Here is a 17383-nt window from a genome sequence, read left to right on the forward strand (position 1 = left end):
GTTGAGGGCGCAGGCCTCGGCGTCCGTTGTCTCCGGGCAGTGGCGGCCCGGCCCGGGCGCTCGGACGGTGAAGGCCGTCCGCACGCGCCGCAACATACGGGTACATGGCTGGAAGGGGAGGGGGGGGGTGGAGGAGGGGGGGGGGGGAGGAGGGGGGGGAGGGAGGACAGGGGGAGGGGGGGGAGACAAGCGTGGGTGAGATGGTGGTGCTGCTGCAATGGTGTGTGTGTGTGTGTGTGTGTGTGTGTGGTAGCGTGTCTCTGTGTCTGAGTGTGGGCATGCACACCTGTTTGTGTGTGTGTGTGTGTGTGTGTGTGTGTGTGTGTGTGTGTGTGTGGTCGAGTGCATTCGTCTGTATCTAATTGTGTGTTTGTGTGTGTGCTCTTGCGTGTGGCCATGTGCATTTGTCTGTATCTAATTGTGTGTTTGTGTGTGTGTGTGTGCGTGTGGTCATGTGCATTTGTCTGTATCTAATTGTGTGCTTGTGTGTGTGTGTGTGTGTGTGTGTGTGGTCATGTGCATTTGTCTGTATCTAATTGTGTGTTTGTGTGTGTGTGTGTGCGTGTGGTCATGTGCATTTGTCTGTATCTAATTGTGCGTGTGTGTGCGTGTGTGTATTTGTCTGTATCTAATTGTGCGTGTCGGTGAACACCTCGTGTGTTTTCTCTTTGTTTGTTTGTCTGTTTGTTTTGTTTGATACTGGACCGCATGTTGTGGGCCCCAGACACACAACTCACTGATGTGTGTGTGTGTGTGGTGTTTGTGTTTGTATTTGTGTGTGTGTTTGTGTGTGTGTGTGGTGTTTGTGTTTGTGTTTGTGTGTGTGTGGTGTGTGTGCATGTGTGTGTGCTGTTTGTGTGTGTGTGTGTGCGTGTGTTTGTGCATTCGTGTGTGTGTTTTTCAGTGTGTATGTGCACGAGTGTGGGTATGTGTGTGTGTTTGTCAGTGTGCGTATGTGTGTGTGTTTCTCTGTTTTTGTGTGTGTGTGTATGTGTACGTGTGTGCGTGTCTGTGCGTATGTGTGTGTGTTTGGCTGCGTGTGCGTATGTGTGTGTGTGTGTGTGTGCGTGTCTCTTCCTATGCGTGGGCTGTTTCTAAGATCCCCTTCTGGAGGATTTCTGACTCAATATGAACCCGGACTGCAGCAGAAGATAAGGACAACACTGCAAAACTCTCCCGTCAGCCCGAGCCCATCTCCTCCCCCCCTCACCCCCTCGCCCCCCCCCTCGTCCGCGTCCCCCTCGTCCCCCTTGTCCCCCTCGTATAGAGGCGGTGGTGGAGGTGCTGGAGGTGGAGGTGGTGAGGAGTTTGTTATCAGACGGTGATGGGGTTTAGAGGCGGTGGTGGAGGTGGTGGAGGTGCTGGTTTAGAGGTGGAGGAGGTGCTGGTTTAGAGGTGGTGGAGGTGCTGGTTTAGAGGTGGTGGAGGTGCTGGTTTAGAGGTGGAGGAGGTGCTGGTTTAGAGGTGGTGGAGGTGCTGGTTCAGAGGTGGTGGAGGTGCTGGTTTAGAGGTGGTGGAGGTGGTGGAGGTGCTGGTGTAGAGGCGGTGCTGGAGGTGGAGGTGCTGGTGTAGAGGCGGTGCTGGAGGTGGAGGTGCTGGTGTAGAGGCGGTGCTGGAGGTGGAGGTGCTGGTGTAGAGGCGGTGCTGGAGGTGGAGGTGCTGGTGTAGAGGCGGTGCTGGAGGTGGAGGTGGTGTAGAGGCGGTGCTGGAGGTGGGGGTAAAGAGTCTTTGGAGAGCTGCTGGGGGCTGGCAGCGGGGCGGGGGGGTCCACGACGACTCGGCCCGCTGAATAAGAGCATGAATAAAACATGTGCCGCTCGGCGAGGCGTCGGCGGGCCTCATGGCCCCAGACCGGAGGACGGCGGGCGTTCAGCGCCGCTCCACAGAGAACAGAGCGTGATTAACAATGGAGACGCTTCTGATGGGAGACCAGGGGGGGGGGGGGGGGGAGATGGGGGGGGGGGGGGGGGGGAGGCGGCGGCCGGTCCAATCTTGGTCCAGAAACTGTGGGCCAATCAACCAGACCGAGAGCGGGTCGCTCTGGGCTGTCTTGTGGGGGGGGGGGGGGGGGGTGCGTGAGGGGGGGGGGGGACTCTCTCCCCCGTTCCACTGTGGTGGTCCCCCTCTCCGCCGGGCGAGTGTGTCTTACAGAGCCTTTAATAAAAGGGTTGGGGAGTTTCAAAGGGCGAATGTTAGTGTTCCATAAATATGAGTCTTAAAGAACGGCCTCGTTCCCCGCGATAAATATTCCCTCTGTGCTCGATGCAGAATAATTGAAGCGTTCGCAGTTCACATATTTCCCCTTCTTTCTGGGTAAAAACTTTGGATAAGCAATGAGCCGCAGGTCCACTTTTACGACCTTCTAAATATAACACATTGGAAATCTTTAGGATTCCCCGAAGCCATAGGGGGGAATACAATAGTGGGATTGATCTCCGTTGTATGAGGGTTCTCTCTGTCTTTACTTCTTTGTCTTTCCCCGCGGGGAAAGCTTGGCGCAGCTACTCTCTCCTCGTGGCCGATTTGAAACTTCTTTGTCTGCGTGTCTTTAAAGATCGGCAGTTCTGTCCGTCTTGCACCTTTTCCAACGTGGTGCACTCCAGCACTCATCCCAGAGCTTGGGAGCAGCGCGTCGCCTGTGTGTCCGCCGGGTTTACGCATCGCGGAAAACACCGTGAGCCGTGACCCTAGAATCAAATGCCAAACGCACCCGGGGCGACATTCCGACGCTGCTCGGTGAGTTCACCGGACCGTTCCGATCACGGAAATCACTCCTTTTGCATTCCCATCTCTCAGAAGGGAAATATCATCCGAAGAAACCTGCTTCGGTACATGCTTCGGGATTCAGTCACCCCAAACCGGAACCTGTCACGCACGTTCTCGCCCAGGAGGAGTCTGTAACGACGCTCCAGTCTGTAACGACGCTCCAGTCTGTAACGACGCTCCAGTCTGTAACGACGCTCCAGTCTGTAACGACGCTCCAGTCTGTAACGACGCTCCAGTCTGTAACGACGCTCCAGGAGGAGTCTGTAACGACGCTCCAGGAGGAGTCTGTAACGACGCTCCAGGAGGAGTCTGTAACGACGCTCCAGTCTGTAACGACGCTCCAGGAGGAGTCTGTAACGACGCTCCAGGAGGAGTCTGTAACGACGCTCCAGTCTGTAACGACGCTCCAGTCTGTAACGACGCTCCAGGAGGAGTCTGTAACGACGCTCCAGTCTGTAACGACGCTCCAGGAGGAGTCTGTAACGACGCTCCAGTCTGTAACGACGCTCCAGGAGGAGTCTGTAACGACGCTCCAGTCTGTAACGACGCTCCAGTCTGTAACGACGCTCCAGGAGTCTGTAACGACGCTCCAGTCTGTAACGACGCTCCAGTCTGTAACGACGCTCCAGGAGGAGTCTGTAACGACGCTCCAGGAGTCTGTAACGACGCTCCAGGAGGAGTCTGTAACGACGCTCCAGGAGTCTGTAACGACGCTCCAGTCTGTAACGACGCTCCAGTCTGTAACGACGCTCCAGTCTGTAACGACGCTCCAGGAGTCTGTAACGACGCTCCAGTCTGTAACGACGCTCCAGGAGGAGTCTGTAACGACGCTCCAGTCTGTAACGACGCTCCAGTCTGTAACGACGCTCCAGGAGTCTGTAACGACGCTCCAGTCTGTAACGACGCTCCAGTCTGTAACGACGCTCCAGGAGGAGTCTGTAACGACGCTCCAGGAGTCTGTAACGACGCTCCAGGAGGAGTCTGTAACGACGCTCCAGGAGTCTGTAACGACGCTCCAGTCTGTAACGACGCTCCAGTCTGTAACGACGCTCCAGTCTGTAACGACCCTCCAGGAGGAGTCTGTAACGACGCTCCAGTCTGTAACGACGCTCCAGGAGTCTGTAACGACGCTCCAGTCTGTAACGACGCTCCAGGAGGAGTCTGTAACGACGCTCCAGTCTGTAACGACGCTCCAGTCTGTAACGACGCTCCAGTCTGTAACGACGCTCCAGTCTGTAACGACGCTCCAGTCTGTAACGACGCTCCAGTCTGTAACGACGCTCCAGGAGTCTGTAACGACGCTCCAGTCTGTAACGACGCTCCAGTCTGTAACGACGCTCCAGGAGGAGTCTGTAACGACGCTCCAGTCTGTAACGACGCTCCAGTCTGTAACGACGCTCCAGTCTGTAACGACGCTCCAGTCTGTAACGACGCTCCAGTCTGTAACGACGCTCCAGTCTGTAACGACGCTCCAGTCTGTAACGACGCTCCAGTCTGTAACGACGCTCCAGTCTGTAACGACGCTCCAGTCTGTAACGACGCTCCAGGAGGAGTCTGTAACGACGCTCCAGGAGGAGTCTGTAACGACGCTCCAGGAGGAGTCTGTAACGACGCTCCAGTCTGTAACGACCCTCCAGTCTGTAACGACGCTCCAGGAGGAGTCTGTAACGACGCTCCAGTCTGTAACGACGCTCCAGGAGGAGTCTGTAACGACGCTCCAGGAGGAGTCTGTAACGACGCTCCAGGAGGAGTCTGTAACGACGCTCCAGTCTGTAACGACGCTCCAGGAGGAGTCTGTAACGACGCTCCAGGAGTCTGTAACGACGCTCCAGGAGGAGTCTGTAACGACGCTCCAGTCTGTAACGACGCTCCAGTCTGTAACGACGCTCCAGGAGGAGTCTGTAACGACGCTCCAGTCTGTAACGACGCTCCAGGAGGAGTCTGTAACGACGCTCCAGTCTGTAACGACGCTCCAGGAGGAGTCTGTAACGACGCTCCAGTCTGTAACGACGCTCCAGTCTGTAACGACGCTCCAGGAGTCTGTAACGACGCTCCAGTCTGTAACGACGCTCCAGTCTGTAACGACGCTCCAGGAGGAGTCTGTAACGACGCTCCAGGAGTCTGTAACGACGCTCCAGGAGGAGTCTGTAACGACGCTCCAGGAGTCTGTAACGACGCTCCAGTCTGTAACGACGCTCCAGTCTGTAACGACGCTCCAGTCTGTAACGACGCTCCAGTCTGTAACGACGCTCCAGTCTGTAACGACGCTCCAGGAGGAGTCTGTAACGACGCTCCAGTCTGTAACGACGCTCCAGTCTGTAACGACGCTCCAGGAGTCTGTAACGACGCTCCAGTCTGTAACGACGCTCCAGTCTGTAACGACGCTCCAGGAGGAGTCTGTAACGACGCTCCAGGAGTCTGTAACGACGCTCCAGGAGGAGTCTGTAACGACGCTCCAGGAGTCTGTAACGACGCTCCAGTCTGTAACGACGCTCCAGTCTGTAACGACGCTCCAGTCTGTAACGACCCTCCAGGAGGAGTCTGTAACGACGCTCCAGTCTGTAACGACGCTCCAGGAGTCTGTAACGACGCTCCAGTCTGTAACGACGCTCCAGGAGGAGTCTGTAACGACGCTCCAGTCTGTAACGACGCTCCAGTCTGTAACGACGCTCCAGTCTGTAACGACGCTCCAGTCTGTAACGACGCTCCAGGAGGAGTCTGTAACGACGCTCCAGTCTGTAACGACGCTCCAGGAGGAGTCTGTAACGACGCTCCAGGAGGAGTCTGTAACGACGCTCCAGTCTGTAACGACGCTCCAGTCTGTAACAACGCTCCAGGAGGAGTCTGTAACGACGCTCCAGGAGGAGTCTGTAACGACGCTCCAGTCTGTAACGACGCTCCAGGAGGAGTCTGTAACGACGCTCCAGGAGGAGTCTGTAACGACGCTCCAGTCTGTAACGACGCTCCAGTCTGTAACGACGCTCCAGGAGGAGTCTGTAACGACGCTCCAGTCTGTAACGACGCTCCAGGAGGAGTCTGTAACGACGCTCCAGTCTGTAACGACGCTCCAGGAGGAGTCTGTAACGACGCTCCAGTCTGTAACGACGCTCCAGGAGGAGTCTGTAACGACGCTCCAGGAGTCTGTAACGACGCTCCAGGAGGAGTCTGTAACGACGCTCCAGTCTGTAACGACGCTCCAGTCTGTAACGACCCTCCAGGAGGAGTCTGTAACGACGCTCCAGTCTGTAACGACGCTCCAGGAGTCTGTAACGACGCTCCAGTCTGTAACGACGCTCCAGGAGGAGTCTGTAACGACGCTCCAGTCTGTAACGACGCTCCAGTCTGTAACGACGCTCCAGTCTGTAACGACGCTCCAGTCTGTAACGACGCTCCAGGAGGAGTCTGTAACGACGCTCCAGGAGGAGTCTGTAACGACGCTCCAGGAGGAGTCTGTAACGACGCTCCAGTCTGTAACGACGCTCCAGGAGGAGTCTGTAACGACGCTCCAGGAGGAGTCTGTAACGACGCTCCAGTCTGTAACGACGCTCCAGTCTGTAACGACGCTCCAGGAGGAGTCTGTAACGACGCTCCAGTCTGTAACGACGCTCCAGGAGGAGTCTGTAACGACGCTCCAGTCTGTAACGACGCTCCAGGAGGAGTCTGTAACGACGCTCCAGGAGTCTGTAACGACGCTCCAGTCTGTAACGACGCTCCAGGAGGAGTCTGTAAGGACGCTCCAGTCTGTAACGACGCTCCAGTCTGTAACGACGCTCCAGTCTGTAACGACGCTCCAGTCTGTAACGACGCTCCAGTCTGTAACGACGCTCCAGTCTGTAACGACGCTCCAGTCTGTAACGACGCTCCAGTCTGTAACGACGCTCCAGGAGGAGTCTGTAACGACGCTCCAGTCTGTAACGACGCTCCAGGAGGAGTCTGTAACGACGCTCCAGTCTGTAACGACGCTCCAGTCTGTAACGACGCTCCAGTCTGTAACGACGCTCCAGTCTGTAACGACGCTCCAGTCTGTAACGACGCTCCAGGAGGAGTCTGTAACGACGCTCCAGTCTGTAACGACGCTCCAGGAGGAGTCTGTAACGACGCTCCAGGAGGAGTCTGTAACGACGCTCCAGTCTGTAACGACGCTCCAGTCTGTAACGACGCTCCAGTCTGTAACGACGCTCCAGTCTGTAACGACGCTCCAGGAGGAGTCTGTAACGACGCTCCAGTCTGTAACGACGCTCCAGTCTGTAACGACGCTCCAGGAGGAGTCTGTAACGACGCTCCAGGAGGAGTCTGTAACGACGCTCCAGTCTGTAACGACGCTCCAGGAGGAGTCTGTAACGACGCTCCAGTCTGTAACGACGCTCCAGTCTGTAACGACGCTCCAGTCTGTAACGACGCTCCAGGAGGAGTCTGTAACGACGCTCCAGGAGGAGTCTGTAACGACGCTCCAGTCTGTAACGACGCTCCAGTCTGTAACGACGCTCCAGTCTGTAACGACGCTCCAGGAGGAGTCTGTAACGACGCTCCAGGAGTCTGTAACGACGCTCCAGGAGGAGTCTGTAACGACGCTCCAGTCTGTAACGACCCTCCAGGAGGAGTCTGTAACGACGCTCCAGTCTGTAACGACGCTCCAGTCTGTAACGACGCTCCAGTCTGTAACGACGCTCCAGTCTGTAACGACGCTCCAGTCTGTAACGACGCTCCAGTCTGTAACGACGCTCCAGGAGGAGTCTGTAACGACGCTCCAGTCTGTAACGACGCTCCAGTCTGTAACGACGCTCCAGTCTGTAACGACGCTCCAGGAGGAGTCTGTAACGACGCTCCAGGAGGAGTCTGTAACGACGCTCCAGGAGTCTGTAACGACGCTCCAGGAGGAGTCTGTAACGACGCTCCAGTCTGTAACGACCCTCCAGGAGGAGTCTGTAACGACGCTCCAGTCTGTAACGACGCTCCAGTCTGTAACGACGCTCCAGTCTGTAACGACGCTCCAGTCTGTAACGACGCTCCAGGAGGAGTCTGTAACGACGCTCCAGGAGGAGTCTGTAACGACGCTCCAGTCTGTAACGACGCTCCAGGAGGAGTCTGTAACGACGCTCCAGGAGTCTGTAACGACGCTCCAGGAGGAGTCTGTAACGACGCTCCAGGAGTCTGTAACGACGCTCCAGTCTGTAACGACGCTCCAGGAGGAGTCTGTAACGACGCTCCAGGAGGAGTCTGTAACGACGCTCCAGGAGGAGTCTGTAACGACGCTCCAGTCTGTAACGACGCTCCAGTCTGTAACGACGCTCCAGTCTGTAACGACGCTCCAGTCTGTAACGACGCTCCAGTCTGTAACGACGCTCCAGTCTGTAACGACGCTCCAGGAGGAGTCTGTAACGACGCTCCAGTCTGTAACGACGCTCCAGTCTGTAACGACGCTCCAGTCTGTAACGACGCTCCAGTCTGTAACGACGCTCCAGTCTGTAACGACGCTCCAGGAGGAGTCTGTAACGACGCTCCAGTCTGTAACGACGCTCCAGGAGGAGTCTGTAACGACGCTCCAGTCTGTAACGACGCTCCAGGAGGAGTCTGTAACGACGCTCCAGGAGGAGTCTGTAACGACGCTCCAGTCTGTAACGACGCTCCAGTCTGTAACGACGCTCCAGGAGGAGTCTGTAACGACGCTCCAGGAGGAGTCTGTAACGACGTAGACCTCCACAAGGTCCATAGACCCGACGTGGACCTCCACAAGGTCCATAGACACGACGTGGACCTCGTGAAGGTCCATAGACCCGACGTGGACCTCCACAAGGTCCATAGACACGACGTGGACCTCCACAAGGTCCATAGACCCGACGTGGACCTCCACAAGGTCCATAGACACGACGTGGACCTCCACAAGGTCCATAGACCCGACGTGGACCTCGTGAAGGTCCATAGACCCGACGTGGACCTCGTGGAGGTCCATAGACACGACGTGGACCCGGTGGATGCACTGACAGGGGAACTCGTGACACGGCCCCGGGCTTTACCAGACTGCAGCGGTCCCAGGGGCCCCAGTCGTTCAGCACGCAGTCGTCGGGGCAGGGCAGCCGGCTCTCGCGGGCCCCCAGGGGCATCTCCTCGGGGTCGCACAGGTAGTCCTCCACGGGGTCGGAGGGCCCGTCGATGGTGTTCAGCATGCACCTGGAGGGGGGGCGGTGTACAGAGCTGACAGCAAGGCTAACAGCAGAGCTAACAGCAGAGCTAACAACAAAGCTAACAGCAAAGCTAACAGCAGAGCTAACAACAAAGCTAACAGCAAAGCTAACAACAAAGCTAACAGCAGAGCTAACAGCAAAGCTAACAGCAAAGTTAACAGCAGAGCTAACAGCAGAGCTAACAGCAGAGCTAACAACAAAGCTAACAGCAAAGCTAACAACAAAGCTAACAGCAAAGCTAACAGCAAAGCTATATGGGGAACGGGTTAACCTAGTGATGGTTAGTGTATACGGGGAACGGGTTCACCTAGTGATGGTTAGTGTAAACGGGGAACGGGTTAACCCAGTGATGGTTAGTGTAAACGGGGAACGGGTTAACCCAGTGATGGTTAGTGTGTACGGGGAATGGGTTCACCTAGGGACTGTTAGTGCTTGGTTCTTGGTTCTAGGAGTATCCTCACTGTACCCACAGAGATGTATCGTTGTCTCTCCTTCCTCTGACAAATGTACTTATTGTCTTAAGTGGCTTTGGGTAAAAGTGTCAGTGCTGAACGCCCTGAATGTTAATTCTCCATGATACTCACGGCCTCATGGTGGCTGTTCTCAACAGTTTCAGAACGCTCCAATACGACATTCCCCTGATGTGATAATTGCGGAGTGGCACTCATTGAATTACAGGACGGATTAGTGTCTGAACGACACTAAGCCGATGCAACAAAGTCAGTGTTTATGGGTTTGATGTAACTTTGCAAACACGCACAAGCGCACCCAAGAACGCACGCGCACACAGACACACACATGGACACGCGCACGCACACACGCACACACAGACACACATAATGAGGTCCTGTCCCCCGGGGTCCGGTACCTGACTTTGCGGGTCTGGACCCCCTCTCCGCAGTTCTCCTTCAGGTCCACGTTGCTGACCTTCCAGAGGCTCCAGGGCTCGGCCAGCCAGACGTACTGGGTACAGTCGCTCTGGCAGGGCACCACCTCGTACACCTGGGGGGGGGGGGGGGGGACGCTCAGGGTTCAGGTGAACCGGAGCCAGGGGGGGGGGGGTGGCGTTAACTCAGGAGGTGGAGCGGGTCGACTGGTAACCAGGAGGTCGCTGGTTCAATCCCCCGGCTCCTCCTCCTCCTCCTAGCTGTGAGTGTGGAGGTGTCCCCTGAGCGAGACGCCCTCTAACCCTGACTGCTCCCTGACCCGCTGGCTGTCGCCCTGCGTGGTCGACTCCGCCGTCGGTGTGTGAGTGTGTGAATGTGTGCATTAATGCGTGAATGTCAGTCAACACTGTAAAGCGCTTTGGATAAAAGCGCTTTATAAATGAGGACCGTTTACCATATGGTCATCAGTTGAAGTCCCTGTCTTACCCCCTTGACCCCTGAGTCGTCAGCGGACATTTTAAAACCGTCCTACTTGTGACATCCCGAGTGAGGACCGTCCAACCAGAGGAAGACGACGGATAAACGGACCGAGGTCTCCCCCTTCGTCACCTCTGTTTGTGGACTATCCCCAAGAGCCCGGCCGGAAACGAGCGCGGCCAATCATAGCTCTGGGTGGACCCTCCCACCCGTGATGATGTCACAAGTGGACAGATTGAGAAACGGCTCTGTAACGACCCATCTGCCTCACACTCTGTGCTGAGACAGAGAGCCTCTAATCAACAGAGAGGTTTACGGCCTGCGTCTGGATGGCTCTGAATCACTGAGTGGTTCTTACCTGGGCCTGCGGGGGGTAGAGTTATGTCCACGGGGTCACGGGGGAGAGGAGAGAGAGCGGAGGGGGGAGTAAAAAAGAGGGACACAGTGGTTAGATGGATGGGGACATGTTCCTTGTGTACACAGTCGGAGCAGCGTTGGATTAACGCCCCCGTCCCACAGAGGAGGGGGGGGGGGGAGAGGAGCGGGGTGTGGGGGTCTCTGGCGCTGGTACCTGTGTGTTGAGCACGGCCAAGCGCACCGGACCCCCTGCCAAGCCCACAGATTGACACAGCGTTAATCTGCAGCTGTGATGTTCCCGCTGGCTCGGAAAAACCCTGGAAGAGTGTTTCATCCTCTCCCACCCCACCCTCCCATCATCTCCCCCCCACCCCCCACCCCACACCCACACCCCACCCCCCACCCCACACCCACAGCCCACACCCACCCTCCCATCATCTCCCCCCCACCCCCCACCCCACACCCACAGCCCACACCCACCCTCCCATCATCTCCCCCCCACCCCCCACCCCACACCCACAGCCCATAACCACCCTCCCATCATCTCCCCCCCACCCCCCACCCCACACCCACAGCCCACACCCACCCTCCCATCATCTCCCCCCCACCCCACACCCACAGCCCACACCCACCCTCCCATCATCTCCCCCCCACCCCACACACCCACAGCCCACACCCACCCTCCCATCATCTCCCCCCCACCCCCCACCCCACACCCACAGCCCACACCCACCCTCCCATCATCTCCCCCCCACCCCACACACCCACAGCCCACAGCCACCCTCCCATCCTCTCCCCCCCACCCCACACCCACAGCCCACACCCACCCTCCCATCGTCGTCTCCCACCACCCAGCGCCCTCTCCCCCCCTCTCCCCCCCTCTCCCCCTCCAGCTCACAGCAGACTCAGCTCTCAGACGGGGCTCTGTGTATTTATAGCGGCGTCTCTTTTGGCGGCGGTTTCTGCTCGGTAAATACGAATGCCAATATTAGGAGGAAGGTGTGGACGTTCATTAAGGAGCGATGTTTACACTCTGTTCTTGTTTCTCGCCGCCCCCGGGAGACGTCCTTGAAGTCTGTCACCGTTACATCAGCCCCCTCGCCCGTAGGATAGGAGTCGGTGTGACTGTTGCTTCTCCTGCTAACAGTTTTATTTCTGCAAGGCGAGGCCTGGAGTGTCTGAACAAACTATCTATTTTTAAAAATTATGTATGTATTCTGTTCTGTTTCAGAAGCTTTTTATTACATTTACATTATAATACATTATAATACATCCTGTTAAAGGGTCCTGTTAAAGGGCCCTGTTAAAGGGTCCTGTTAAAGGGTCCCGTTAAAGGGTCCTGTTAAAGGGTCCTGTTAAAGGGTCCTGTTAAAGGGTCCTGTTAAAGGGTCAGTCCTGTTAAAGGGTCCTGTTAAAGGGTCCTGTTAAAGGGTCCCGTTAAAGGGTCCTGTTAAAGGGTCCTGTTAAAGGGTCCTGTTAAAGGGTCCCGTTAAAGGGTCCCGTTAAAGGGTCCTGTTAAAGGGCCCTGTTAAAGGGTCCTGTTAAAGGGTCCTGTTAAAGGGTCCTGTTAAAGGGTCAGTCCTGTTAAAGGGTCAGTCCTGTTAAAGGGTCCTGTTAAAGGGTCCTGTTAAAGGGTCCTGTTAAAGGGTCCTGTTAAAGGGTTAAAGGGTCCAGTTAAAGGGTCCTTTTAAAGGGTCCTGTTACAGGGTCAGCCCGTTAAAGGGTCCCGTTAAAGGGTCCTGTTAAAGGGTCCTGTTAAAGGGTCCTGTTAAAGGGTCCTGTTAAAGGGTCCTGTTAAAGGGTTAAAGGGTCCAGTTAAAGGGTCCTTTTAAAGGGTCCTGTTACAGGGTCAGCCCGTTAAAGGGTCCCGTTAAAGGGTCCTGTTAAAGGGTCCTGTTAAAGGGTCCTGTTAAAGGGTCCTGTTAAAGGGTCCTGTTAAAGGGTCCTGTTAAAGGGTTAAAGGGTCCAGTTAAAGGGTCCTTTTAAAGGGTCCTGTTACAGGGTCAGCCCGTTAAAGGGTCCCGTTAAAGGGTCCTGTTAAAGGGTCCTGTTAAAGGGTCCTGTTAAAGGGTCCTGTTAAAGGGTCCTGTTAAAGGGTCCTGTTAAAGGGTTAAAGGGTCCAGTTAAAGGGTCCTTTTAAAGGGTCCTGTTACAGGGTCAGCCCGTTAAAGGGTCCCGTTAAAGGGTCCTGTTAAAGGGTCCAGTTAAAGGGTCCAGTTAAAGGGTCCTGTTAAAGGGTCCTGTTAAAGGGTCCTGTTAAAGGGTCCTGTTAAAGGGTCCAGTTAAAGGGTCCTGTTAAAGGGTTAAAGGGTCCAGTTAAAGGGTCCTTTTAAAGGGTCCTGTTACAGGGTCAGCCCGTTAAAGGGTCCCGTTAAAGGGTCCTGTTAAAGGGTCCTGTTAAAGGGTCCTGTTAAAGGGTCCTGTTAAAGGGTCCTGTTAAAGGGTCCAGTTAAAGGGTCCTGTTAAAGGGTTAAAGGGTCCAGTTAAAGGGTCCTTTTAAAGGGTCCTGTTACAGGGTCAGCCCGTTAAAGGGTCCCGTTAAAGGGTCCTGTTAAAGGGTCCCGTTAATGGGTCCTGTTAAAGGGTCCTGTTAAAGGGTCCTGTTAAAGGGTCCTGTTAAAGGGTCCTGTTAAAGGGTCCTGTTAAAGGGTTAAAGGGTCCAGTTAAAGGGTCCTTTTAAAGGGTCCTGTTACAGGGTCAGCCCGTTAAAGGGTCCCGTTAAAGGGTCCTGTTAAAGGGTCCTGTTAAAGGGTCCTGTTAAAGGGTCCTGTTAAAGGGTCCTGTTAAAGGGTTAAAGGGTCCAGTTAAAGGGTCCTTTTAAAGGGTCCTGTTACAGGGTCAGCCCGTTAAAGGGTCCCGTTAAAGGGTCCTGTTAAAGGGTCCTGTTAAAGGGTCCTGTTAAAGGGTCCTGTTAAAGGGTCCTGTTAAAGGGTCCTGTTAAAGGGTTAAAGGGTCCAGTTAAAGGGTCCTTTTAAAGGGTCCTGTTACAGGGTCAGCCCGTTAAAGGGTCCTGTTAAAGGGTCCTGTTAAAGGGTCCTGTTAAAGGGTCCAGTTAAAGGGTCTGTGATGGATCCGGCTGTGGGGAGCTACCTGGTTGATGTGGTCCAGCTTGGGGCAGGGTTAAGTTAAAGGGTTAAAGGGTCCTGTTAAAGGGTCCTGTTAAAGGGTCCTGTTAAAGGGTTAAAGGGTCCTGTTAAAGGGTCCTGTTAAAGGGTCCTGTTAAAGGGTCCTGTTAAAGGGTCCTGTTAAAGGGTCCAGTTAAAGGGTCCTGTTAAAGGGTCAGTCCTGTTAAAGGGTCCTGTTAAAGGGTCCAGTTAAAGGGTCAGTCCTGTTAAAGGATCCTGTTAAAGGGTCAGTCCTGTTAAAGGGTCCTGTTAAAGGGTCCAGTTAAAGGGTCAGTCCTGTTAAAGGGTCCCGTTAAAGGGTCCTGTTAAAGGGTCCAGTTAAAGGGTCCAGTTAAAGGGTCCTGTTAAAGGGTCCTGTTAAAGGGTCCTGTTAAAGGGTCAGTCCTGTTAAAGGGTCCTGTTAAAGGGTCCTGTTAAAGGGTCCTGTTAAAGGGTCAGTCCTGTTAAAGGGTCCCGTTAAAGGGTCCTGTTAAAGGGTCCTGTTAAAGGGTCCTGTTAAAGGGTCAGTCCTGTTAAAGGGTCCTGTTAAAGGGTCCTGTTAAAGGGTCCTGTTAAAGGGTCCTGTTAAAGGGTCCCGTTAAAGGGTCCTGTTAAAGGGTCCCATTAAAGGGTCCAGTTAAAGGGTCCTGTTAAAGGGTCCAGTTAAAGGGTCCTGTTAAAGGGTCCAGTTAAAGGGTCCTGTTACAGGGTCAGTCCTGTTAAAGGGTCCTGTTAAAGGGTCCAGTTAAAGGGTCCTGTTAAAGGGTCCTGTTAAAGGGTCCTGTTAAAGGGTTAAAGGGTCCTGTTAAAGGGTCCTGTTAAAGGGTCCTGTTACAGGGTCAGTCCTGTTAAAGGGTCCTGTTAAAGGGTCCTGTTAAAGGGTCCTGTTAAAGGGTCCTGTTAAAGGGTCCTGTTAAAGGGTCAGTCCTGTTAAAGGGTCCTGTTAAAGGGTCCAGTTAAAGGGTCCTGTTACAGGGTCAGTCCTGTTAAAGGGTCCTGTTAAAGGGTCCTGTTAAAGGGTTCTGTTAAAGGGTCAGTCCTGTTAAAGGGTCCTGTTAAAGGGTCCTGTTAAAGGGTCCAGTTAAAGGGTCAGTCCTGTTAAAGGGTCCTGTTAAAGGGTCCTGTTAAAGGGTCCTGTTAAAGGGTCCAGTTAAAGGGTCCTGTTACAGGGTCAGCCCGTTAAAGGGTCTGTGATGGATCCGGCGGTGGGGAGCTACCTGGTTGATGTGGTCCAGCTTGGGGCAGGGTTAAGTTAAAGGGTTAAAGGGTCCCATTAAAGGATCCTGTTAAAGGGTCCTGTTAAAGGGTAAGTCCTGTTAAAGGGTCCTGTTAAAGGGTCCTGTTAAAGGGTCAGTCCTGTTAAAGGGTCCTGTTAAAGGGTCCTGTTAAAGGGTCCAGTTAAAGGGTCAGTCCTGTTAAAGGGTCCCGTTAAAGGGTCCTGTTAAAGGGTCCTGTTAAAGGCTCTGTGATGGATCCGGTGGTGAGGAGCTACCTGGTTGATGTGGTCCAGCTTGGGGCAGGGTTAAGTTAAAGGGTTAAAGGGTCCTGTTAAAGGGTCAGGTTAAAGGGTCCTGTTAAAGGGTCCAGTTAAAGGGTCTGTGATGGATCCGGCGGTGAGGAGCTACCTGGTTGATGTGGTCCAGCTTGGGGCAGGGCCGGCCGCCGTTGTAGGGCTTCTCCCGGAGCCACTTGGAGCGCACTTTGACCCCGCTGCCGCAGGACTTGCTGCAGCGGGACCAGTTGGACCACTCGCTGAGCTTACAGTCCGACGGGCACGGGATGATGCAGGCCTCCTCGATGTAGCCTGCAGACACAGAGGGGGCGACACAGGGTCAGTCGGGACCTCGTCTTAGGTGGGACCTGGACCCAGTCTGGACCTCTTCTTAGGTGGGACCTGGACCCAGTCTGGACCTCTTCTTAGGTGGGACCTGGACCCAGTCTGGACCTAGTCACATGTCCTGGCTGGGTCCTTTTCCGATGTGTTGGGGTTGGTTAGTGGGAATGTGTGGGAATGCATTCCCGGCATTCCCACCAAACCCGGTAATGTATCATAAACATATGGCTGAATTGTCATTCAGTCAAATTGAATCAACAAGTCAGTACACAGAATTAATATGGATTGTTTTAAAAACTTTCTCTGGCTGGCAGAGAAAATCAAAGTTAGAACGGTTTCTCTGTTTTATACAGCAAAACTATTCCTGCACCTCCTCCTCCTCCTCCTCCTCCTCCTCCTCCTCCTGCTCCTCTCCCGCTCCTTTCAACTGTAATGTGACGGAGGAAGGGGAGCGCCATCACGTCTTCAGAAAGGGCAGAATGCTCCGTGTTGAAGGAGCAGACCCGAGGAGAACGGCACAGAAAGAAAAAGCGATCCCTTCACAGATGAGTCTCCGCCCGGCGATTGATTTTCAGCTCCAGCGTGTGGAATGAACACAGACGCTCATTCTGAGGTTTTAATTTCATGGCCTGTTATATAAAACCCGGAGAAAATACGCAGGGGGGCATTCAGCGAGGATTGCGGATTGCGGCGAGCCTTATCATTCCAATCTCTTTTCCCCCCCCCTTCTCTCTCGCTGGTCCGGGAGCCAATGGGGTCATGCCTCAGTTAAGGGGTTCGTTTTAACCTTCTTACGCCCATTATTATTGAGATTAGTTGGAACTCGACCCATTTCTGGACCGGGATGTTGATATTTTTTGTAGGCCATCAAACACAGAGCAGGGGGCTGTGGGGGAGAGGAGAGAGGGTTTGATACTGAAACACAGACTGTGTGTGATAGAGAGGGCTTGATACTGAAACACAGACTGTGTGATAGAGAGGGTTTGATACTGAACACAGACTGTGTATGATAGAGAGGGCTTGATACTGAACCAGAGACTGTGTGATAGAGAGGGCTTGATACTGAACACAGACTGTGTGATAGAGAGGGCTTGATACTGAACACAGACTGTGTGATAGAGAGGGCTTGATACTGAAACACAGACTGTATGATAGAGAGGGCTTGATACTGAACACAGACTGTGTGATAGAGAGGGTTTGATACTGAAACACAGACTGTGTGATAGAGAGGGTTTGATACTGAACACAGACTGTGTGATAGAGAGGGTTTGATACTGAACACAGACTGTGTGATAGAGAGGGTTTGATACTGAAACACAGACTGTGTGATAGAGAGGGTTTGATACTGAACACAGACTGTGTGATAGAGAGGGCTTGATACTGAAACACAGACTGTGTGATAGAGAGGGTTTGATACTGAAACACAGACTGTGTGATAGAGAGGGCTTGATACTGAAACACAGACTGTGTGATAGAGAGGGCTTGATACTGAAACACAGACTGTGTGATAGAGAGGGTTTGATACTGAACACAGACTGTGTGATAGCGAGGGTTTGATACTGAAACACAGACTGTGTGATAGAGAGGGTTTGATACTGAACACAGACTGTGTGATAGAGAGGGTTTGATACTGAACCAGAGAGTGTCTAGCTCGGTGATGAACACATTCTGTGTTGTTGCTGTTTTGATCAGATGGATATATAGATACAGAGATTGTTAGATGTATAAATATATAGAGATAGATAATTGCTAGAAAAATAGATAGATAATACTTTA

General features: G+C 53.9%; 2 protein-coding genes across 3 annotated transcripts in view; one reads left to right on the forward strand and one right to left on the reverse strand.

The window, feature by feature from the left end:
- Window positions 1-17383, forward strand: part of LOC311351107 (uncharacterized protein) — a 223410-nt gene that overhangs the window by 146369 nt on the left and 59658 nt on the right. The window lies entirely within an intron of this gene.
- thsd7ab (thrombospondin, type I, domain containing 7Ab) overlaps window positions 1-17383 on the reverse strand; it is a gene marked incomplete at its 5' end in the record, with an annotated part of 48085 nt that overhangs the window by 29942 nt on the left and 760 nt on the right. Inside the window, 4 exon segments of the mRNA XM_084471110.1 lie at window positions 1-108; window positions 8781-8934; window positions 9817-9950; window positions 15399-15577. The exon segment at window positions 1-108 is cut by the window's left edge and continues 34 nt beyond it. Of these exon segments, the coding sequence (XP_084327236.1) occupies window positions 1-108; window positions 8781-8934; window positions 9817-9950; window positions 15399-15577 (575 nt within the window).

The sequence above is a fragment of the Micromesistius poutassou genome (genome assembly GCF_964030765.1).
Source record: "Micromesistius poutassou genome assembly, chromosome: 8".
In the NCBI taxonomy this organism is placed as follows: domain Eukaryota; kingdom Metazoa; phylum Chordata; class Actinopteri; order Gadiformes; family Gadidae; genus Micromesistius; species Micromesistius poutassou.